Source organism: Ambystoma mexicanum, chromosome 6q (genome assembly GCF_040938575.1).
Source record: "Ambystoma mexicanum isolate Mex_15411 chromosome 6q, UKY_AmexF1_1, whole genome shotgun sequence".
NCBI lineage: Eukaryota > Metazoa > Chordata > Amphibia > Caudata > Ambystomatidae > Ambystoma > Ambystoma mexicanum.
The window spans coordinates 1,030,696,429-1,030,722,227 of record NC_090937.1 but is presented as its reverse complement, the minus strand read 5'-3'; the positions used below and the strand labels follow the sequence as shown (position 1 = coordinate 1,030,722,227).

At 42.9% G+C, this 25,799-nt stretch overlaps 1 protein-coding gene across 1 annotated transcript in view; it reads left to right on the top strand.

Annotated features, from left to right (window-relative positions):
- LOC138516434 (sialic acid-binding Ig-like lectin 9) overlaps positions 1–24,831 on the top strand; it is a 530,018-nt gene extending 505,187 nt beyond the window's left edge. The window contains exon 9 of the mRNA XM_069631556.1: positions 23,930–24,831. Coding sequence (XP_069487657.1) covers positions 23,930–24,046 — 117 coding nt within the window. The 3' untranslated portion in view covers positions 24,047–24,831. The remainder of the gene's footprint in view (positions 1–23,929) is intronic.
- Positions 24,832–25,799: the final 968 nt, after the last annotated feature.

The following is a 25,799-nucleotide window of genomic DNA, read 5'->3' as shown; positions in this document are numbered from 1 at the left end:
TTTGGCGCTTTCTCTGGGCTGCAGATAAACTGGGCCAAGTCTGAGGTACTTCCGCTTACGCCGGGAGTAACCCCACAGGATGTGGGTGAGGCCTTTGCTTGGTGTCCGCAGGGAGTCCGGTATTTGGGTATTAGGTGTCCACTACCCCTGCACTTTTGTATCAGGAAAACTATGTTTCAGCGCTGCAGCAATTGGAACATCGGGGGTATTCTTGGGTCCGGCTTCCTATCTCCCAGGTGGCCCGTATCTCTCGTGTCAAAATGGTTGTCCTACCAAAACGTTTGTATGTTTTCAATAACGTTCCAGTATGGCCCCCGGTATCATTCTGGACTTGTATAAAATCTATGTTGACTAGACTTATCTGGGCGAGGAAGCGATCCCGCATTTCCTTCCGCGTAATTCACAACCTGGGCGATGTGGCACCACAGGGGAAATTTATAACTTGGGAAACTCTTAAGACGAGGGGCGACTGTACCCCACTCACCCAATTGTTATATTTCTGCCTCCGCGAGGTACTGAAGTCGAAATGGCCTGACTTTCCTGAGGGCCCAGTAACCTCCACGATTTTAGAGTATATTGTAGCTCCGCCCTCCTCTAGGAAAGTCTTCCCTGTATAGTCCGGCACGGGGGCTTGGGGCTTCTCCTTCTTCTGCCTACAGGGTTCAATGGGAGGCTGGCATGGCTCGCTCTTTATCTGAGGATCAATGGAAAGGCATTCTTGCTCGGACTAAATTGATTTCCAGTAATAACAGATTCCGCCTGATACATTTTACATTTTTACATCAACTGTACTATTCCCCTCTGTCTTTACATAAACTGTTTCTCCTCCGTTCACCGGAGTGCAGGCGATGCTATCAATCGCCTGCTGATTATTACCATGTAGCATGGTCTTGTCCCCATGTCCAGATTTTTTGGGGTGCGGTGGCTGAGGTGATGGAGCAAGTGTTGGAGACCTCGATCCCTTTCACTCCAGAAACGTGGGCGCTGTCGTGGGTAGAATTTTGTGCAAGCAACGATAGAAAGCTGTTTGAGATGGCTTCAGCGGTCACCAAGTCCCTGGTGGCACGTGCATGGGGGGCATCTCAGGCACCTTCAATACACCAATGGAAAAATTGCATGTCGATGTATGAGCGTAGAGAATCGCACTACAACCAAACGCTTCCTCTTAACTGTAGGCCTGCAGACTTTTGGTACTCTTTTAGGAGCTTTATGGCTCGTCAGTCGGACTCTGAGAGCACCCTCTCTCTGCAGCACAATTAGGAAAGTACCCCTGGGTGGGGTGGAAGACTATTGAATCTGTGAATAGGTCAGTATCTTCGTTGGCCACGGACATATTATATTTGGCTTTGTTTATTTGGACCAAGGTCATTGTATCCTAAGTGGAGGTCTAGCCATTTGGATGTGTTCTGCTGCATGTACCGTTAACCTGGTGGGGTGTTAGGGGTTGGGTGGGGGACTGGTTTTTTGCTCCCCAGCAGGATGTTGGTGTTCTTCTTTTAGTCTTCCTGTCTGTATGGAGGTATTGATACTGTCTGATGTGTTAATTGTTTTACTACTGGAAAACTAATAAAGAAATGTTTAAAAAAAGAAATGGACCGTCAAGTGTACGTAAGCGTGATAGTGCTACGTAGCTCATGCCTTCTTTAAAGACTGTGTTCCAAATATCTATCAATGCTTTATCTAGGGTGTTAGGGAGAATTCTCTGTTTAGGCTGAATTTCCTAACCTAGTGAGTCCCCCAGCAGCTTTGCTGGATTTCTGGGGTTTGTTTTTTCCCTCCTGCCAAGAGTGTGACCCTTTTCCTCTCACTCTTGGACATGTATGTGGGGAATTCCTTTGAATAGTCAATGTGTTCGATGGGCTATGGGGTCTTTTACTCCATAGGGTCTCATAAGTTGTTCTATGTGTGTCACCCCGCACCTTACGTGTCGTGACACGGGGGCACCCTAGCTGGTCCCCCCACCATAGACTCCATACCCGGGGACTGACTACTGTCTCCCCGGGCATGTAAAGTCACCATTGGCTTTACTAGACCTAAATTTACTAACAGAACTAGTACCAACCATCTTATTGTGGACGTGCTAGTAGGGGTAATACGATTACTCCTGGATCTGTTACTCGAGGGGGCACTGTCCCGTCCCCCCTCGTCGAGTTTTGGCTGGTGGCAGTGGAAACTACTTGTTATGTTCGGCCCCGAGCATAACCCTATGGGATTCGTCCCATTGTTGAAGATTGATACTGTTTTTCGTTAATCTCCAACGTACCACCGATCTACTTATCTTAAATAAGTTTATCGAGTGGTATTTTCTGCCAGAACTCGGGTTGAAAAACGGCGTCTGTGTTTTTCTCTGTGACTCCGAAACCAAAGGTTGAGCCCTTTGTTCCACTTTTGGCGGGCCTCTGGACAGAGACCCGCGAAGGTGGCGCCATTCTGTCTGGGTTACCTCAGGGGTGTGGGAGGGGGTTTAGACACCCTGGACCGAGTTGCCTTGCCAACTCAGGTCGCACTCTGGAGTGATTGGCCCAGGTGGTGAGCCTTCCCGCTCACCACTTAGCCTGTGTTGATTGACAAGCTAGGCTGAATGAATGGGGGACGTCTGCATAAAAGCAGGGCCTTTGGGACTGGATCTTCAGGAAGTCGCCACTGGACCTAAAGAATCCGACGAGGGTAACGCTGAGCCGACCTGCACGACAAAACCTCCGGTGGAGCCCTGCGGAATCGTCTCACAATCTCCCGACGACAGAAGAGATCTCCCTGCCGGAGAGGCTCTTTCCCTGGCTGGTGGGAACAACCAGTCTTCTTCTTCTTTGCGCTTTTTGGTCGCCCAGGACGCAGTGGTCGAATTGCCCGTGCAGAGCACCCGGCAACCGGATAGCCACTACTCCTGCATCGTGATCGAAAGGTGGTGCCTTGTGACGAAGCACTCCGCGGCTGGTTTCTTCCCTGGTGGTGCACCGGACATCTTCTCTTCGACGACGAGAGCATCTCTTCTCTTGGCCAAGACCCGTCGTGCATCCACCACCAGGAACAACTGCCCCCGTCGGAGCTGTCTTCCCCCACAAGGTACCGTAAACCGCCTGGCTTCCTTTTTTGATCGGTTCGTGTGAGGTATCTGATTCCTCTCCGTTCCGTTGGGTTGCCTCCAAGCTTTATTCACTCTTTGTTCTGAACTGGTTCAACCTGTCGCTAAACAATTTGCTAAACAAGACTTGAGTGCATCATCCGTAGAGACTTTCCAGGACATCGTGCCTTGCCTCTCACCGAGTGGGCCTGGCCGCCGAACTGTATGATCTAGTGTGATGAATGCTTTCTTGCCTTGCATTTTTACCCGCTTCAGTACGAACCGTGTTGACTTCGTTACCTGCCTTTCTCTTCTCTCCCTTCCTCACTAAAAATATTCGAGTGTCATCTGGGTTTAGGTATACACCTCTGTCTGAAAATAAGTGGTGCCGTAGAACCTAGAGTTGTCGATATAGTGTTTCGGGGGGTTGAGCTTTATTCCACCCTGCAGAGTAATTGTATTTTGATTTGTTTGCCGTGGTTCACTTTAGTATTTTTCGTAGACATTCTGTTATTAATAAATAACTTACTATCTTTATACTAAAGCCTGGTTGCGTGTTTACTCGTTTTGCTGCGAAGAATTACCCTATCTTGTATACTCCCTATACTGACCAACTTTTCTTGAGAGAAGTCTGACTGCTCAGCCACAGCTACCAATTGGATCTGTGTGGTACAGACTGCTACCAAGCGGGTTCATCGCAACACCTGTAGTCCTAAATCTTTTGCAGTGGTCCCAGAGGGAACTGCACAGGTTTCCGCCTAACATAGGGTAAGACCATGTGATTTGTGAATGGTGACTGCGTATGCTAGAGTTAGAGAAAATTGTTCTCTGCGTACATGCATGTCTTTGAAAAGAAGGAATCGAGCTGTTGAGCGCCCTATCCTTTTTACTTCTGAAAGTTTATCAAAGAGAATATTGACAAATTGAATGTTGTCACGAGGGTATGTTTGAAAGCCAACAACTGTACCCAGTGCTCCATTAACTAGTCCTTGCTCCACGTCAAGGGTACGTTTAAGCATTTCTCTATGGTTTAAGGAGAATTTTAATATTTTCTCCAAAATTATTATCTAGGGTAAGACCATGTGATTTGTGAATGGTGACTGTGTTTGCTAGAGTTAGAGAAAATTGTTCTCTGCGTACATACATGTCTTTGAAAAGAAGGAATCGAGCTGTTGAGCGCCCTATCCTTTTTACTTCTGAAAGTTTATCAAAGAGAATATTGACAAACTGAATGTTGTCACGAGGGTATGTTTGAAAGCCAACAACTGTACCCAGTGCTCCATTAACTAGTCCTTGCTCCACGTCAAGGGTACGTTTAAGCATTTCTCTATGGTTTAAGGATAATTTTAATATTTTCTCCAAACCAGCTGTGTTGGAGATAGAATTTTCTAAGGTATTTAGTCTCGTTGTGGCTTGTTGACACATGGGTAGTGTCATACCATGTATGTCCAGTTTGTCTGTGGAGCAAATTTCAATTATTGGTTGCATTTCTTTTTTCAACATTGTTTCATTGAATTTGGAACAGCTTGAAAGAGTTGGCATTAAGGACATACAATTGACATTTTTGTATGCTAATTGTTCCATGACATCAGTAGCACATGAGTTATGGCCATAAAGTGCATGGATGTGCCGGGTTTTTAAAATTGCTTGTGCTTCTTGAGATAGTACACCAACTCTAATACTTTTTAAAATGTTGGCGTAAGTGAGGTCTGCAGATTGGCGCATGTTTTCTGTTAATTCTCTGTATTGTAAATGTTGCCAAAGGTTGACATTTCCTATGCTGTCAACAGTTTTACAGCAGAGTTTGTGTCCTAAGGTTTTAAAAAGAGGTTCACCTTTCACTGGTGTCAATTGAAGAAGATCTCCGAAAACAATAATGTGTTTTCCTCCAAAGAGCTCTTTGTAGTTTGTTTTAAGAACTTCTTGCAATCTGAGGTGAATCAAAGCCAACATTAGGTTGGAGACAATGCTCACTTCATCTATTAGTAGCATTTTCATTTGTTTTAACACTCTGCGTAGTTCCATTGCAGCTTCTGTAGAAAGTTTGTAATATTCTAATTTGTTTTGGTGTTCTACTGGAAGGAGTAGTAATCGGTGTAAAGTGACACCGCCTATGTTATAGGCAGCTAAACCTGTGGTGGCAGTTACAACAGCTGACAGTTTGTTGTTTGTCAATTGTTAAAGAAACCTGCTAATGATTTTGATTAAGTATGTTTTGCCTGAACCAGCTTCACCACTGACATTTAATAGTATAGGTTTGTAATTTTGGCAGGTACATTCTTTATTTTCATGTTGTACACCATGTGCAGTTTGTTTTGTTACTTCTTGAAACATGGTACGCTGCTCTTTATTCAATTTTGATTGTAGTACAGTTAAGTCTTCTGTATCTTCTTCATAGTGACACATGGTGTTCTCTACTTCTGTCATAGCTAATTCTGCCTCATTTGCTATTAGTGGATGTCCCTGTGGTTCTTGGCTTCCTGTTACAGAAGGTTGACTACTGTCTGGAGTGTCCTTATCTAGTTGGGCCTGGAGTTCTTCTTCGTGTTGCTGTTCATTGTGCAACATTGTTTTGTACTGTGTAAAGTTTACATCAGTGATAGTGCTTTCATTTGCTTTGAAATCATCTTCCTAGGAGTCTTAGTTTTCTAGTATCTCTTCTTCTTTTCTCCATGGTTTAAAACGCTGTAGCAGGGAAATTTAATATAGTTCTTTATGTTGAGGATTTTTTACGTTTTTTTAACAATTGTAATTATTTCACAGCAGCGTGAGTTGCAAACATTCTTCTTTTAACAAACATCCAACAATGGCATAGCATCCTTTCTGTCTCCTACCCCAATCAGGGGTGCCGATTGCCGCTGATATTTAACCGATATGACTCCCCCTCCCCCCAAGTTTCCCTCCCACAACAGTAACATCTCAACATTTGGGTGAAGTGTGGCCTCTTCCTCCAGCCTCCCGAGAGGTCCCTGCCAATCAGACATCCACGATCAAAGGATAGAGAGATTGCGCAACAACCTGGGTTTAATGACAATTTCATATGATTAATTAAGCTTCGTTTGGTAAGTTTCACTAAGCTGCCTTCACAATTTGTCACTCTATATCTACCTTTTTTTTCATCAGGTTTTATATTATTTTTGTATGTGAAGTTTTGGGCTATGTGGTATAGATACATGGTTTCCAAAGTGGTGCTCCTGTTTGGGTAGTATGTGTCTAGTAAATTGTTTTTCAAAATGTCTTGGCTGTTGGGATAATCTTTGGCTATTGTTTCTATGTCGTTGTATGATTTGAGAACTCTTTTTCTAGATTAAGCAGGACCAAGACTTAGCCATACTATATTATTAGATTTTCCATACAAAGCAGTACCGGTTAAATGATCTACAGCTTCGTAGGAGTCACATTCTCCATGAGAGAGCATTTTTATGCCTAACCTGTACAATTTCAGAGATAGTATTTTGTCTGATGATGGGTCATTCCAGAGGTCTTGAAGCTCTGTTTTTTCTGCTTTTGTTAAGTAGGCTGTAACATATCGTGCAACTGCAGTGGAATTGTCTGCAATGTACTGCACATCTATGTTTGCATTCCATAAGAGGGCAATCATTGCATTGTAATCATTGATATATTTTGCTTCTTCTGTTCTTTTTATGTAATATGTGTTCTTAGGTAATTTACCTTTAACACTATGTCTAATTGAAGACATGAAGTTGTTGACTTCACCTGTTTCTGTAACTGGTCTAGGGAAACCAAAGCAGCATTTGGTGTAGTAGTTCCCTTTGTTTTGTATTTGCGACGACAATCGTTGCCACATTTATGTCTTTGAAATTGTACAATTTGTGCATGAAGATCACTATTTGTTGCTTCCGATGGACTTTCACAAGTGACATATTTTTCGATAAACTGTAAAACAGTGGCATCACTGTCTTGACCAAATTTAGGAGCATCTTTTATCCATAAAACCATGTGGATATGTGGTGCTCCTCTGGCTTGGTATTCTTTTCTCCAAAAGAAGTGTTGCACTTCTCCGAGGGGAGGAACAGTTTTATTACAAATAAAGTGTAGCATAGCAATGAAACGATGATGGAAATATCTTGAAACATTAACAGGATCCAGAGAGCAAAGTTCTCCAGGTGTTAGTATATCTCTGTTTGTTTTGTTTTTGTTTGATATGCGTAGGAAATCATGTAAATCTTCCCATGCATATTCTGCACAACTTAATGTAACAAACCAAGTGGGTGGGCCAAGGTTTCTTTTCATACACTGTACATCTCTGTGATGTCTGAACCAGTACTCTTTCGTTCCACGCATATTTGCTAACAGCTTTGTAATGCTTGATTGTAAAACCTCATCTTTTTCTTGCACTTTTTGTATTAATTGCGGAGATGACATATTTTGAAAGTGGGTTCCTGATTTCAATGTGTGTGCAACTCCGTAACATAGAGTTGCTAGTTCACTTTCAAAGAGTAGATGGAATATGTATTACACATTTTGTCTAAATCTGGAATCTTCAGAATGCATTCGTAACGAGCAGTATTCTGATGCTGTTATCTGAATAGGTCTATCATCGTACCTTCCTTCTTTGCCAGTAGGAAAGAGTAGAGGAAAAGCACGTGCTTCTATACTTTTTCCCATATGCTGATTGGTGATCTTTTGGTTTGTCGCGTTTGGTACATTTCTAGTGCATCATCTATGGTGTCATTAGAGTGTAATGGATGAATTGTATAATGGTCTAAAATATTGGATACTATAGCAGGATCTAGAAGTTCAAATTGACCAGTTTCTGGTGACTCTTGAATTATTTTGTTTCCCTTAAGTTTTTTTCAATATTTATTTCTTTGCAGTATTCATTATTGTCTTTTAGATAATGCAAGGCTTGTCTAACTTTATGTAAGTCTAAGAGTTGTTGCCACATTTTTTTGTCTTTTGTATGTACACCATTTACTAAGACAACTAAATATTGCTCTATTGGACGTTGCACTCCCAGAGTGTGTACATTTTCTTTCAGATCTAATGGTAAATAAACTACTTTGCCACAAATGCCTTGCACCAATTCAGAGGGAGGTAATTTTGCTGTTTTTGGTTGAAGGGCTAGTATTGCTTGAAATGGGTGCACTGTTTAAATTATGAAGCTCTCATATAAATTGAGTTGTTTCATGGGTTTTGGTAGTGGGAGTAATTCCAAGTTATTTATGATAGCACGTGAAGGAGTTTGGTTGTTGTCTAGTTTTGTAGTGCAGTAACTGTATTAAAGGGTCAGATATTTTGTATGTGTTTTCTGCTATAAGATAGAGAGCTAATTCAAACCATTCATTGTCGTCTATTTTGTATGTTACGTCTACAGTTTTTGTGTTACTTTTATAAAATGTTCTGCGGCAATACACACACACACATGGTTTGGTACTTCAGCGGATGTACTTTTAAATTTTAGTATTTCTTTTTTGTATGTGTGTAGTAGAAGGTTGCCATGTGTAGAATTGTTGCTAATCTGTTGTAAAGCTATTGCATTTCATAAGTGGCTTTCACTTCCAAAATATATTTTCTGGAAATGCTCGATTTCTTCGAGTAGGTCTTTGGCTGTACCATGTAGAAGATTATTTAAATTGGTTAGTGCTAAAGCAGGACTTTTAGCATAGTACAGTTTATAGACTAGATGTCTTATAGTTGAATGATGTGTTGATATCATTTTGATATGATGGAAGGTGCTTTTGCAAATAGGTCCTGAAATGCAGGCTAATTAATGTCCTTGTAGTCCTGTGTATTTGCTCACTGGACAGGTATCCATATTTTGCAGCAGTTTCATTTTGATTTTGTCTTTGCCTTTCACATACTGATTGAGGAACTGGCGTAAAGATTTGAAAGATTTTTTGGGAATGTTACACATTGACGTGCATGGCCATTTGTATACTGGACGTTCTGGTTTAGTCGAATGGAGAGGTAATTCTGAGTTTTCTGGGGATATTTTTGTAAGCAGTATTTCTTGTTGCATTATGGTATTAAGTTTTTCATAACCTCGTCCACTGCTATGTATGGCAATTGTTTGTTTGGTTTTGTTTGTATGCTTCTTCATTAAAATATGGTTCTGTGCTTGTGGTGTGACTCCATTTACCTCCACAGATATTTAAGAAGTTATTTTTGTTGACATTCCATTTTTTGTAATTTAGTAGTTACTTTTGTTAGTGGTTTCATTCTGTTTAACACTAAAATAAATAACTTTCTTTTGAGAAGGATTTCACTGTCTATCAAAGCTTCTAAGATTGATTTTCTACGGTAGGTTTTAAGGGTTGTGCATGATTTGTCTCCTGTTTTTATAAGATTCTGAAGGACTCTGTGGCGGAACATGTTTGCTAAAATCCTTTTTGGTATGGTTACTTGCTAGTATATCAAGATTTATAGGAGCAGTTTTAACAGTAGTGGTAGCTGAATTCTTGTTAAACATTTTCTGTTTCGATTTACATTTTGACAGAGGAGGCAAAGTTTCTGTACTGGAAGCTAATTTGGTTTTGCTAAATGACTGTATTAGCTGTTTTATTTGAACTTTTTGTACAAACTCTGCTAGAGATGGATGATTATTTTGGATACTTTCATTTTCATTTGATCTATTTCTGCATTGCTTTCTATGGACTTGCTTTTTGGTAGGCATTCTTTGGGGCCTGTTTTTTAAAAGAAAGGTATGGGTTGGGTTGTTCTGCAATGTATGTGTGCTGTGTGCATAAGTGTCTGAGTATGATGGTAAAGATGTATGTGGTGGTGCGTGATTGTGCATTGGGCAGCTACAATTAGTTGGGAAGGCTATTCTTCTATTTGTGTGTTACTATAATGCGATTCAGATGACAGTAGAAACTGAGCTAGTGGTGAGGAGAAGCACTAATAGTAAATCTAATGGCATACAATTAAAACAGTTCTTTGTTTTGTAGTACTAACATTCTAGGGGTTGAGTTATGTTATTTGTGTTAGAATGGTTCAGAAATCTGTTTTTTTGGTGCGCAAATTACATGAATGAACTACACAGTGTGTTTGAGTAACAGTAACAATATTTAGGTAGTATTGTACCTACTCTTTTTTTGTGGAATGAGCAGGTTTCTTCGGATATGTTGTTTGTAGTTCAGATGCTGCAGATTTTCAGCAGCTTGGTCTTCACTGCAATGGTAATAGAAAGAAGTTAGTAATTTTGTGTGTTTATAGTACTGATGTTAATTTAGATATTGATTTTTATGTTTTTGTAGTAGTATTCTTGTTTGATATTTGAACATAGTTTATGCATGCATTTCATTTGACTATGTGCAGCCTTTATATTTTATTTACAATATGTTAGTTCAACATGGTTTGCAAATGAGTAGAATTTTAAGTGTATGATTTGGAACACTTGGTTCAAGCAGTAATGAACATCCTTCCAGTTTGTCAGAACGTCTTTTTCCTGAGAGAAGAACAGATAGCTATGGCTGTGTGTTTCCGAAAACAGATTATCTGGATTTTGGGAGACTCGTGGATACATTGGTTGGAGGTGCATGCAGAACGCTGTGGATTAGCTGCAGATCTTGGATTCCCTCATGTGGAAGTAGACTGGCATGGAGTGCATGGAATGAAGTGGCTGGACTTGCTACCTCTCTGTGCTACTTTAGAGACAGAGCATCATCCAGACATAATTATAATTCATTGTGGAGGGAACAGTTTAGGACATGTGTCTGGAATTTCTTTGCAATTTGCAATGAAAGAAGGACTTGGGAAGGTCATGGACATGTTTCCAAATTCCCAAGTAATTTTTTCTCGTATTGCGCAAAGACAAATGTGGCTGCGTACTTCTTCATTTGGTCCACAAATGGAGAAAGCAAGGCGCAATGTCAATAAGGCTGTTTGTGCCTTTCTAAGAGATGTTGGCATGTCCTCTTTTCACAATGAAAATATTATGTTTCATAGCACATACATTTCTTTCGCATAGATGGAGTCCATCTTACTTGTGCTGGCAATCAGATTTTTCTGAGAAATGTACAAAATGCATTGCAACCTTTTTTGGAATTACAGTCCTCTTTTTTGCAGTAGATGTTGACGATTTCAAGTTTTTCAAACACACAAAAACACCACCAAAAGGCTCTTTTCGGAGCCATCACTTCCTCCCAGAAAAAAGTGCATTGGTTTTGCTAGGGCAGCACCCTAAAACTTTATATGTCCTAGGACTGTCCGCGGACGTCCAACAAATGCTCAGGGCCCTGCGCTGTTTATTTGCCACTTCTATTTTTAAACTGTGAAAGGCAGCTCTGAAAAGAGCCTTTTTTTAATTTTTGTTCCTTTATATTTTTTTGTTTTTTTACAAACAACACACTAGGAGAGGAGGGGAAAGGAGGGTAATGAAGGGAGACCAACCACAGGGATAAGAAAGGGCAGGTGGAGAGAGGAAGATGTAGGGTGGTCCTTACTTAGGTAGGTAGCAGGTCTTCTGGTGCTCCCTGACTGTAGTCTCCCCCCTGCAGAGTACTGCGTCGCAGTACATACACAATATTGTGACCCTCGAAAGGGAAGGGTCAACAGCATCGTGAATGGCCTGTGAGGCAGCTGGAGGGATGCGCTCTCCCACAAGAGTGTCTCTTGTGGTGAGAGGAGCGGAAACGGAGGATGTGGTAGAGGAACTCAATCTACTATGTTCATCACAAGGTACAACCTTGCGAATGGCCCCACCGTGAAACGACGTTAGGTGTCGCTTCATGGATGTCGTACCAAAGCTGTAGGAAACACGTCTCCCACGACTCAGCACCATTTTCTACTGGTTGCAGGTGACCTTGTTCATATGTGCTTTTGGTACGTTACCATGAATGGTAAACAACCGCCAGACCCAAGACTCCTGGTGAGTGCTGGTAGTAGTGACTTCCACTACCTCATCCTCTTCATTCTCTTCATCCTCGTCCTCTACATCCTCACGCCCGTTCCCCTCTGCAGGCCCTTGTGGTGGTGGAGGGGTTGGGGGGTTGGAGGTGGTTCTGAGGCAGATGTAGCAACAGCAGCCATGGATGCCATCAGGGTTGATTAGATAATCTCAGCTAGAGCAGCAACGGCAACAAAAGTCAATCTGCAATAGCCAGATGCACAATGAAGATCAGCTCTGGTGTGTGGCCTTTTATAGGGATGGAGGGGTACGCTTCATGGACAGATCGAACACCCCAAAAAGGTTCAAAAAGTTCCAAAAAGTATGTGGAAAGCCATGGTCATTGTCTGGGACATGTGTCATCAATGACATTTGTGATGTCATCTTTGATGTCCTGGGTGTTAGTCTCAGCAGTGCACGGTGGTGGCGCGAGTTATGGTTGCTTAGCTTACCATAACTGGCGAATTTCAGGGGTTTTTCGGTTTTACTTTGAACCATAACATCCCTTTAACAAAGTATTTTTACTGAATTTCATAGGTTTTTAGTAGCACAACTTAACCATAATGTCCCTTTAACAAAGTTTTTTTTACTGAATATGCATATATTCAGTGAGAAAAACACCCAGGACATCAAAGTTGACATCATAAATGTCATTGATGACATCACTGATCACATCACATATCTGGCACACTTGTTTTTGTTCACTGACATATCTATGGCAGGTGGTTTTGTTCATTGACCGTCAGTATATTAAAATTCAAAAGGTGCTGTATAGCTAGATGTTAACCTTGTCATATGTTCTTAAAGTACTTTCCTTAGGGTTTGGTTTCAGCTCATGGTGCACGTACATGGGCAATAGGCAGACCTCTAAAACACAATTCATTTGTATACATGCAGATGAACTTTAATGCTATTAACATTTTCTGATGATGCTGTTTCTTTCTTCCTTACTTTACTTTCCTTGTATGTGCCTCTGATTTGTATGCATTGTGGGTCTTCATATGTATTGTTTGTACCAGCACAAGTGTGTAGTAAGTCTTGAATTGTTAGCTAGTTATTACATGTTTAACATTACACAATCACCCCTGACATCTTGTTATCAACATTATAAACACAACCCCTTGTAGGGACTCTTCATGAAAATTAATTTCACATGTGATGTCATCAGTGATGTCATCAATGACATTTGTGATGTCTTCTTTGATGTCCTATGTGTTAGTCTTAGCAGTGCACAGTGGTGGTGTGAGTTATGATTGTAACCATAATATCCCTTTAACAATGTTTTTTCATTGTATTTTACAGGTTTTTATTGGTGCAACTTAACCATAACATCTCTTTAACAAAGTTTTTTTCAGAGAATTTCATGGGTTTGTACCAGTGCATGCTATTTTCCTACAACTTACTAAAATCATACTTACCCTAATAGAGCAACATTTTTGTCCAATTTACAATGTTTCACCTTAAAACTCTGGCATTTCCCACCTTCTAGCATCATTTTTAACACTTCTATACTTTTTCCACTGTTTTTGATTCCGTCGACATCCGCGAACATCTGACATCATTGCGGACCCTCCGGACAGTGCCATGTGACCATGCACTTGCGTGCAGCATTATGACGTGTCCATAAACGAGTTTGCACTTCGCATTCGGGTCCTTGCTTCAAGGACAGTTCGGAACTGCATTTTCTACTGATCTAGGAACTTTCAAGCTCGAAATGTACCCTTGCACAGCTCCTAAACCTATTCTTACTCATTATCCATTAACAATCTAGTACAAAGTACATACTTGGAAGAATAGTAGCAAAACTGCTATTTATCTTAGAAATATCATCAGCTATTGCCATCCCTCCACCCCAAGAGCCACCACCACCACCAGCTGGAGGACCCACACAACACAAAACCACAGTATTTCCAAAGACAATGAAGAGGACCAAGAAGATGAGGTAGAGGAAGTGCCTAGCTCTAGCACAGAGAGAAAATCATGGGTGTGGCAGTTCTTGACCACTTTTGGGAATGCACCAAAGGCTAAAGCTACAAAAGTGAAATGCACTCAGTGCAACTTTGTACTCGGTTGCGGACTACCTGGACATTATTCCTACGGGACCACCTCCATGTGCCACCACATCAAATCCAACTACCGCAATGCTCTCAGAAACATTGTTCCTTTCTTAGTAAGCAGTAGGCTGTCTCCCTCCATCTCATCTTCCTCAACCAATACTGTAACCACACAGCCTACTTCTGTGGGACACAAAATCCCACCTGCTACCTTGCAAGCAATAAAAGATGCTGTTGATCCATATCTTTGGAAGAAAACAGTCCTCTGTATATACTACAACACACCAAGCTGTAATCAAGGAGCATGAGATACACTGCCCACTACCTTAGAAGTAACACACGTGCAACATTTTCCCCTGTCCACCTGCCCCGCCATGTTTGTGCTTGGTGCCTCTTCCCTCATTTCCCTCCTCACCTTACGTTCTAACCTCTCCTGCAAACTTTAAAAAAACACCTTTCACAGTTAAAACATCTTGTAGACTCCATCTACTTTACATTTCTCAGTAAAGTACATAGACTAAATACGTGTTTGCAACATTTCCATTAGTATTTTGTGTTATGCTAATGGGAATAATGTGACGTTCATTCCCCCCTTCCAGGGACCGGAACAGGGGATAACAGCCCGGCAGCCCAAGTTATTGGCCCAAGCGAAGTGTGTCTGTGTGCGCCCTGATATCTGCGGGCTTCTGCATGTTATAAATAAATAAATAACGAGGGGTCCAGACCATTATCCTCTTATGCAGCCCCTGCGATGGGGAATAAAGGCCATTAGCACCCGGGTTTCCAAAGCGGGAACCCGGGTTCTAAAAAGTAGATTATTCTTTCTACAGTGGGACGCCGCATGAGAGCCCCTCTTCCCTTTCCATGGCAGCCTGCAGAAGGCAAAGACAGAACGCTATGATCATATTACCACAAGCACATTGTTTTTCCCTTTCAAACCTATCCCACTTTCAAATAGGTTTACCACACGTGGCCATGCCCAAGGTGGACATGGCCACTTTAACCACATTTTTCGTCCCTCGTGGTCATGGCCATTAGCCAGATTGTCCGGGTCATGACCTTATTCCATGACCCGGACAATCTGCCCACTGCCCATGGCCACAGACTATACCTCAATCACCAAATGTATATCACTATATTTTGTACCTACATTATGACACTGTAAAAAAATAAAACACAGGCACATTTGTAAAACCATGCTTTAAGGTCCTTGCTAATGCTCCTTACACGAGTTTGCTTGAAATCCGCCCATGTTTTATTTGTTTAAAAGTGTCAAAATGTATGTACATACAATAGTCATATAATTTAGCCAACACTTGACAAAACCCATTCAGACTTTACACAAACATTAAAGGTTGGGTCTATAATCTTTCTGAAAACCTCTGTCCACATTTATCAAATGGCAACAAAGTTATAAGCCATCTAAAAATGTTGAGACCCCCCCCCTCTAATTTAGCCCCCTCTTGACAAAATCCCAGCAATCTTTACAAAAACATGTATATCTAGAATTAAAATCGTTTTGCAACTTTTTGTGCACATTCGTCAAATGGCACCACATTTATAAACCTTTACAATATATTGGGACCCCGCTCTTGACAAAACAGCCCCACAATTTCCAAAACCATTCAGAATCAAGTCTAGAATAAAATTCCATAATTTCATGCAGTTTCATTGAGTGGCGCCAAAGTTATAAGCCATCCAAGAATTGCTTTTCACCAACCCTGTAATGCGAAATAGGAACAGATGTCCCCGAACATCTGAAGTGTCCACGATTAAACTGTTCGCAGATTTTTGGGGTGAAAAACGTCCTTTTTTGGCTTCTTATGGCATTATCCCATCCCATCCTTTTTTTTTTAAACTTTATTTTTGGTATTTTCCACTGCACATACAGTAACAAACAAAAAGAGAAACAATGCCATACCAGCCGCCCCAGTATCTGCCTTCCCTCCGCAGCCCACTTCCCCCCAGCAATGCACCAGGTTTGCTGCATTTTGAGGTTATTAGTTGTACCTGACACAGTCTCATAGTGAAGCGTTGGCTGACTCACCGACATTGGGACCTGGGGAAGAGTCTCGTGAAGAGTCCTGGTCCGAGATGGACATTAGGTAGGTAATATAAGGACCCGAGATATCGGGGGGTGAGCATGCAGAGGTAGAAGTCTGATGAAGTTCACTTCTGTGTCTTGGCAATATGTTATGTCCATCTGCCATTGTTGAATTGTCGGTATCGGTCCTCCCCTCAGGACATTGCAATCCTTCTTCGGGCAAGTAGCAGCAACATCCCTGCTAGTATACGCACTGAGGGAGGTAGATGTTTGGTTAGTCCAAGCAGTGTGATCTTGCGGTCTGGCTCTAGTGGGGTATCAATGATTGCTGCCGTTTTCTCCAAAATTGACTTCCAGAATTGGTGTATGGCCGGGCATGACCATGCGAGGTGGAGAAAGTCAGCTAATGATTGCACAACAGTGGTGTTGTGGGGTGATGGTAATGTAGCCTGGCGGGTGTGTGATATGCCTGATGCACATATTTTAGGTGTATCATGTGTTTAGTGATACTTTTTGGGTTTGAGCTAATATATAGTCCCATTCCTCATCTGGGATTGCCGAATGTAGGGCTTTCTCCCATCTAACTTTCGGTGCTGTAGGCGGTGGGGTTGTGTCGGATAATAGAGTATTATAGATTAACGACACTAGCCTATCCTCTCCCTGAGACTGGACCACCCCGTGCAGTAGTTGGCGTGTTGGCGGCTGTTGTGGAAACAATGGGAATATGGCCTGGAGAGTGACCCTAAGACGGAAATAGATAAATGTGTCCAGGGCAGTGGTGGCTCCACGGGCTCTGGCTTGTTCAGGTGTAAGGAATTTTCGGTCACTAACTCGGTCCCCCATGGTGTGTAGTTGGAGCTTGTCAGTCCAGTTCAGATAGACTTTTTCTGAGGTTAGGGGGATTCCAGGGATGAATCTCATCGGGAGGAGGGGGGAGAGCCTCTCCTGTATACCGCATTTCTTCGCTATTTTTTTCCAAATTGCGATGGTGGAGAGTACCGTGTTTAGTGTTATCCCATTCCATCCTCATCACCCCTTTCCTCCCCAGAGATTGTTTGATAAGTTTGACAAGTGCAATGTTGTGTTTTTTTATATGTTTTCACCGCTGCTGTCCGCGAATCAAACTTGGCGGGCGTTTCCAAAAATCTGACGCACTTCACACTTTTCACCATCCAATCAGGGGGCGTGTCCGATGTCCATGGACATCATGCCACCCTCTGGGCCAATCGTATGCCTGTCCGCGGACCGCACAGGCAAATGGGTCCGCGGAGAGGAGCCAGATATCAAAAATGTTTTTTACCTACTTTTTGGTCATTCTAAAAAAAAATACTGGACGGATTTCCACCAAATTTACAAAAGCACGCTTTCAGGACCAAGCCGCCGCTCCTGTTGCAAATTTGGTTAAAATCCATCCATTGGTTTGGGCTGTAGGCGTGAGCAAAACATTTTTCCATTCAGTCTATGGAAGAAAAAGAAATGTTGGGACCCCCCTATAACTTTGCCCCCCCTTGACGAAACCTCACCAAACTTGCCGACAAAACTTCAGAGCGGGCCATATAATTTGTTTTGCAAAGTTTGGTGAGTATTTGTCCAAGGGGAGGGAAGTTATAAACTGCTAAATAATGCTCTTCCTATGGGTTGAGCAACTTAACCATAACTACAGGGCCGCTACTGCAGGCCGTGTAATTTGTGACAGTGTGTTTGTATGTTTGGGGTTGGCTCCAGCCCCATAACAGTTGGTGGGCTGACATTTTGACCCACAGTCGGCATATCAGTCTGCGGTGTACTGGCGATAGTGAAATTTCACCAACCCCACCCATTCACCCTGCACAGGGCGGGGTCCGGCCCTGTGATATCAGTGTGTGCGATTTCGTCAGATTGTCAATTTTGCGATTGTGTTCTCCAGGCACCACAACAGTTGGTGGACTGAAATCTTGGTCCGAGGTCGGTATACCAGTCTGGTGTGTACTGGCGATAGTGGAATCTGAGCAACCCCACCCATTCGCCCTGCACAGGGCAGCGTCCTCCACTGTTCTATAAATATAGGTGATTTCGGAAGATTGCTGATTGTGAGACTTTTCAAAAAATAGGAAATTAAGACACAAGGTCAGCATACCAGTCTTGGTATACTGGAGATAGTGAAATTTTCACCAACCCCACCCATTCTCCTTGCACAGTGGTGGAGCAGGGTCGACCCTGTGCTAATCAGTGTAGACTATTTCGTGAGATTATCAATTTTGCAATTTCGCAAAAATAGGAAGTTATCCCACAATAAAACATACACAAGGCTATAGCAGACCCCCATGTGCATTTTAGCTAAAGACCCGGGCAACTAGTGCTCAAATAAGGGAGGAAGGATTCTCCACCGGGGAATCCTCCACAGATTCATTTAATGTGCTTAAGGTTTCTTAGAGTCGTGGAGTTTAGTGGGGCAACTTTTCAACCCAGTGCAGCAACTAAACCTAAAAACCATACAGGGCTGTTTTAATAAAGTGCTTGTAGCTGCAGTTTAGCAGTGGCTAACAAGTGTTACTATTACCCAATGTAATGTACGGAATGTATTGACCTCGAGCCGGTGAGGACCTGAGTCTTCCCTGTTTCAATTAGAAATTGCCACCTGCAGCTCGCTCATACGTCAGTGGCAGACCGTTAGCTCACTGGCCAGTTTCCTGTTATGTACAAACTGATATGAAATAGTATCATTGACGTATTTCTTCTTTAATATTGACCTAGGCTTGCCAATACAAGTTGTGAAGCATATCTCCCTGAGACAAATGAGTTGGTCACATGTCATCATTATTGAGTCTATGCACCTTTCATTTTCCACACACTTGGTGCATTTACTCAGACAATCATTTTATTTATTAAAGTAAAAAACCAAAGTTGTCTCTATTGGACTCTGTCCATCACGCTTATACATGCTGAGACTTTATCAACCGCATCCCGTTGTCATGCCCGTCCATGGTGATGATATAACACTTATGTCAATGAAAATTGCAAAGCTTTCTGAAAGTATGCCTTGTCTGAGGAGTCTGGGTTAATAAAGAGTGTTCCAGTTACTGTTCTCACCTATAAATATGATGGTGAGCAAAACATTGGGGATAGGTAACTACTCTATACTGTGTAGATAGGAAGTCTCGTACCCTAAAGGACACAACCCTGATGACTAGTCCAAAGGTGTTTACCACAGTTATGTATTTTAAACTGTTGGTGCACGAATGTCAAAGTGAGGTCTATGGTTTTTACAGGCTCTATTAAATTTGGTGCAATATATATTTTTTTCCATCTAACAGGCGGTGAAGCGGTGGATGTGAAAACTCTAAGTGAGCATACCTGGTTTTCAAACACTTGAGAAACATAAAAGCGGTTCTGATTAGTGCCACCAGGACATTACAAGTCCCGGTAGTGCCCAGTGGCGTCGCCAGGAATCAAATTTAGGAGGGGCACAGAGGGGGCCAAAGACAAAAGTAGGGGGAGAACATGGTCACTGCTCGTCTTAGGTAGGGGGGGCGCAAGGGGGGGCACAGGGTTTCACAGGGGGACCCCGGTCCCCAGACACCCCCCTAGCAACGCCACTGGCGGTGTCAGAAGTTAGGAGCCAGATTTTGTAACTTCCCATTCCTATTGAGTCCCATAGGACTCTATGGGAGCGGAGAGACGGAAGCACTGGCACCGTTACTAATGGTGCCGATGCTTCCGTAAGAGCTCTGCCTACTGGGGCAGCTGCACCCGGCAGGTCAGACCTGCCGGGCGCAATGTCCTTGGCAGACAAACTCATAGTGTGGCGGTCCGGAAACAAGGGTGCTGGTAAGCTTACCGGCACCCTTGTTTCCGGACCGCCACACTCGTAATGAGGCCCAGTTCTTAATACGAAACACAGGATGCTAGGACCTTTTCAACCTACAATTTGCACATTTTGATTCCTAGTGGAACCAATAATATTCAAGTTAAAAAACACAAAGCAATGCGGCAAATTAGTTAACTCCGGAACCGTGCTACCGGGATCGGAATCTGAAATGTAAAGACTACAGTTTCTCTTCAGCTGACGCATGTCCCCCATTGGCTTGTTCACTGTCATTGAATTATGTGACTGGCTGATGAATGATCCCTGCATCTTTCATGAAACCTTAGGGCACCCCCACTTTTTCATCTGGCTTAAAACACTGGATCCCTCCATTATTAGTGTTAAAGCAGCGGCCATAGCAAAACATGCAACACTTGCAGATATGCCTGGACTTTTCAGTTCCAGTTGGAAGCGTATAGGGTCCTTTCCCCTCTTTTATTTTCAGCAAGTGGTGATTGGAAGCTATTGAAGCTTGTCGTTCATTCAGCGGCATGCAAGGAGTTTTGGTCTCAGGCCACGAACATGTGGGAAGGGGTATGTTTAAAAAGCACAATTACTTTTTTTTGCTTCTTGTTGGCGGTTCCAGAGAAAGGACTGAGAATTGTATAAGAATGGAATCTCACCTCCCCTTATTGTGGCGTGCTCGAGTGAGGAGTCAGACACAGAGGTGGCATGTTTTTGCCTACAAACTTCAAACTTTTATTAAATGAATGAACCAGCACATATCTTTCCCTAAACCTAGAGGGGAATCCCTACCTAAATAAAATATAACCAAGGTGCTCGTTGTCAGGAGCAATGTCCAAAATAATGTTGCCGTCCACTGTCCAAAACTCCCCCAGCCCTGTCAGTAAGAATAAGTACAACCAAAAAGGTAACCAGGAGAATGACTCCCGCCCCGTGGTGATGGTGAATGATGGCACGACAGGCCTAAGCACACAGTTCCAACAAGTTCTTCACCAATAGAGTAAACAGCCAGGAGGATAACTCCATACTCCTGGTTTGCAATGTTCTCGCCTTTTCTTGGCAGTTCTTTAGTGTCTCATCTATAATTTCTAATTTATAATTTAAGGTGGCCAGGAGAATGCTTTCCTTCTCCTGGTCCAGTATTTCTCTTTGTTAAGACTTATTTTAAGTCCTGTAGGTCCTCCTGAACACTTGAGAATTCCCTTACAGGTGACACACTCCTGTGTTCTCTGAGGAATGGTTCTTCTTATTTGCCAGTTGTCTTCCACACTTGGTTTATCGTTTCACCCCCAAACACTGGAACGAGGGAGATGACTCCTTATGTACCACTCAGCCTTCTTGTCCCCAATGGATTTGGTGTTGCCACTGGGATGAGGGAGATTACTTCTGATGTATAACTCAGACTTTTGTTCTCCAATAGCCTTGGTCTGACCACTGGGACGAGGGAGATTACTCCCGATGCACAGCTCTGCCTTCTTGGTTTGGTTATTTATTTCTATAGCGCAACAAAGCCTGGGGGCATCTAGTCGCTTAAGCTTAAGAATATGGTTACAGTAAGTGCAGTAGGGCAGCAAAACTACAATAATTACAGATCAGGTATACATTGGGCCTAGGTAGTGCAGGTGAATACATACATGGAGAAGCCTCGCTTCTTGTTGCGGGGAGCTACATCATGTACATATGAGACATAATATGTACAAGGAATATATACTAGGGAAAGCTCACCATTTGTTGTGGTGAACTACATCAGGTACATATGAGACATAATATGTACAAGGAATATTTACTAGGGAAAGCTCACTTCTTGTTGCGGGGAACTACATCAGGTACACATGAGCCATAATAGGTATAAAGAAATATATGCTTTGGAAAGCTCACCTCTTGTTGCAGGGAACTACATCAGGGTATATATTAAATACAAGGAAGGTACATGCTTAGGACACTCTCCTCATGTTGTGGGGAATTATGTCAGAGTACATATGAGGGACATGCACATAGGCTGAATATAACGCTGGGACGCTGAGGAGCATAAGTAAGGAGTCACGGTCTGAGATTAGAAAGCCAGTATGACATAAAGGATTGCATGATGATAACAGCAGTGTTCTAATATTGAATACAGTATAACACAGGAAACAGGTTTAGAATACTACAGAGGCAAAATTCGGTGTACTCATAATGCAGTCGTCATATAATCTGTAGCAGTGATAAGGCACTAGGCGTCCAACTTGAACGTTGAATTAATAGTGGTCAATATGAGAATCGGCAGTAGATGCTGGGTTAGATGGGGGAAATGTGCACCAATTGACTCAGTGTAGGAAGGGAGTAATCGGTGGCAGCAGATGAGTAAGTAAGGTAGCGTAAATTGCTTTATGAGAAGACGGCCATGTTAAGCGTTACTCATCGACCAAAACCGATCAGTGCATTACAGGTAAACAGAACATTAACGCGAAGATGGACGTGAGTTGCAGGTCAGAGTAAATAGCAAAGTTAATGAGCCGGTTGTTCCAGGTTTAGTAGTATCAGGAAACGTTGTCAGTAGAGCAGGCATCTACGGTGGTACGTACCCAAGCAGGCACGGTTCTGTATTGGCTCGGGGGAGGGTGAGTTGGAAGAGAGCTGTCTTGTGATCGTAGTAAAGGCATCAAGACAGGCTACAGCAGTATGATGTGCCCAAAGTAGAAGATCGGTTTGGAAGAGTGTGCCGCTTACCTGTGGAGACGGCATGGGCACCCCAAGGTGCACGCAGGATGCAGGGGCGGTTGTTGGCACAACGGGCAGGCGCAGACAATAACCGGGCAAGGCCAGGGCAAAGACAGATGGCCTTAAAAGCGGGCCTTTAATGCCAGGCCTGGCTTCACCTCACGGCTCAGCCGGACCTCAGTATTTGTTGAACAAAGCAGCCAATCAGGCAGCTGCATGTAGGCTGATGTTCCACTCTCACAGGCAGTTCAGGTCTCTGTAAATCCAAGGAAAAGTCGACGGCCATCTAAAAACACAGAGGTCTGCTTTTGAAGAATGGTGAAGTGCAGACTGTGCTCAGAGATGGTAAGGGCACATCCTTCCTGGGTGGTGGTCACAGGGCAAAAGGGCAAAAGGGCAATCACTTTGCTGTTGCCACTGGGACGAGGAAGATTACCCAGAGTCTTTCTCTCTGCTGCCCCTGTGTCCCTATCGTGTTGCTCGTGCCTCCCTTTACCTTCTGGTGGGCTTAGGTACGTTTCTGGTTCTTCCTGGGGCAGGGGTCTGTCTTTGGAGTTCGAAACTCCCAGGCTCTCCAGGCTTCACACCTGGCTCTCCCTGATGTAAATCCTTCCTCTATCTTATCTCAGCTGGTTCCTCCCTAGCGCAATCTGATAGTGATTTGTTTGTTGATGCTGAGTAATCTTTAGGCCTCCTTGGGGCCTCCTCTTCCCAGTACACAATAGGTAAAGATTCTTCAAGATTCCTTCAGCATTCTTCCTCTTCTCAGTACTGCCAAGTGACGTAGTGTTAAAGGTTACAAAAGAAAGGGGAGAATTGTCACAATAGCAGATAGTAGTATTATGAAGTGGAGTCTTAGGCAGTAGAGGGTTAGGGAGTTCTGCCATGGAACGGGAGTCCGTATCCCCATGAAGGGAGTCCCTCCCTGTGAGGACTCACCTCCCTAGCCTCACAGGGAAATGCTTCCCCTGTGGAGAAGGGACGTGATCCCATGATTTATCCTATTGTCCAACTCAGCAAATTTGATGCACTCCTGAGGGTAGTGTGAAATCGTGTACTGTCTTGGATAACTCACTGCTTTCAATGGAGCACGTTAATTTGATCTTAATTCCGTTTATATCACACGTGCGTGGGTATAATTCAGCCATCAGGGAATGCTTATCAATGAAAGAAAAAAGCTCATTATGTGGCTTGTGATGGTGTCCGGAACTCTGACCCCCAATAGTCCATGTTGCCAGCGGGATGGATCATACAGGGTATGTCAGGCATGTGGTGTGCCATTGGCAGCACATAGTGTCTCCTAGGAGATGTAGGCCACGACCACGACTCTCTGTCGCCTGTTTTTGGAATGTCTTGATAAATATTGATGCTCTGGCTGACAATGCTGTTTTTTCATTTGCTGATTTTAAAGGTGGAAGATGGCGTTCTTTATGCAGCTTTGGACATGACGAAACCCAGAAACGTGACACCCACAGCACACCACGAGCCTCAGAATGAAACCCTGTACTCCGCGGTGAGGACCAAGTAGGACACCGAGGAGATGCACACCCAGCTCTTCCTGCGTGGGCTTGTACACATCAAGTATTGTTACACTGAGGAAGGAAATGGATGAGAGACAACATTTGTCATTTCTGGATTGTACCTGTCAGGCACAACCCGGCGGATTAGAACGGGATGCTTGCTGCCACCCCCTTTGCATATCAGTACATTGCTGAAAGAAAGGAGCCTTTTATGTATCAGACAGAGCCACCATTGCGTTTTTGCAGGAGGGGACCACCCTAAATTGCAGGATTACAGTCTCCTGTAATGTATGTGTCACCACAGACTGTTGGCTTGAATGTTTCTATTTTTTCCCAAAAACATTTTCGATAGCTATGCCACACATTGAAACGTGTCCATCCGGGTGTTGCTCACTAAATATATGGAGGATGCCACAGACCCACGTAAAACATGATAAATGCATTAGAATACATGGAAGAGAAGTAACAGGTTTCGAACGAGTTTAGAATATAGAAGTAGACAACATGACACCTCTTTAACATCGTTACAGTTAATGCTGCTGGCTTACATAAGGACCGACACATCAGCACAAATACTTATCATTTATGTTTGTAATTTACGCCCAAATGCAATATTTGTAACAACAGTATGATTTCCTGTACTACTCATAACGTGTCAACAATCGCTATCATATGTACCATGTAACTAAGTTATTGCAAGTAACAGCGCCTCAATGCCCCTGGGCTGCTTGCGCGCTATATAAATTTAAATTTAAATAAATAAATTAACTCTTCAGTACTCTCCGAACAATCAGCTTTCTCTCATGTTGTCTGTTTATTTATTACTTTCTTTGAAATTAAAGGAAGCGAAAAGATAATTTTGCAAAGTAGGCTGTTTGACCTTCAGAATGATGGATGGTAAGGGAGACGGAAACCAGCAGGGTGGTGCTGCATTGTTACCTGCTCAGAACAGGCCTGTTACTCACTGGAAAGAAAAGCAATCTGCTCGAGATCTCTGCTCACCAAAGAAAGATGTTTGAGAAGGTTTTATTATCACAATTAAAATGCAGACAATTGATTTGATTTTATACATTCGCTGAAAAAATGTTTATTAAAAGTTGAAATATACGTGCTGCTGCTTCATTGTTGTTGTAGGGTGACTTAAATGTGTTGATGGTGAGATGGATGTAAGTATGAGGTAATAGAATATTTAGTGAATGCTGTGAGTCTCATTTCTGTGAATGACAGCCGATGTGTGGCTTGACCGCAGACTTCTTAACCCGCGCTCTGAGTTGTAAGATAATGTGTTGATGGTGAGATGGATGTAAGTATGAGGTAATAGAATATTTAGTGAATGCTGTGAGTCTCATTTCTGTGAATGACAGCCGATGTGTGGCTTGACCGCAGACTTCTTAACCCGCGCTCTGAGTTGTAAGATAATGTGTTGATGGTGAGATGGATGTAAGTATGAGGTAATAGAATATTTAGTGAATGCTGTGAGTCTCATTTCTGTGAATGACAGCCGATGTGTGGCTTGACCGCAGACTTCTTAACCCGCGCTCTGAGTTGTAAGATAATGTGTTGATGGTGAGATGGATGTAAGTATGAGGTAATAGAATATTTAGTGAATGCTGTGAGTCTCATTTCTGTGAATGACAGCCGATGTGTGGCTTGACCGCAGACTTCTTAACCCGCGCTCTGAGTTGTAAGATAATGTGTTGATGGTGAGATGGATGTAAGTATGAGGTAATAGAATATTTAGTGAATGCTGTGAGTCTCATT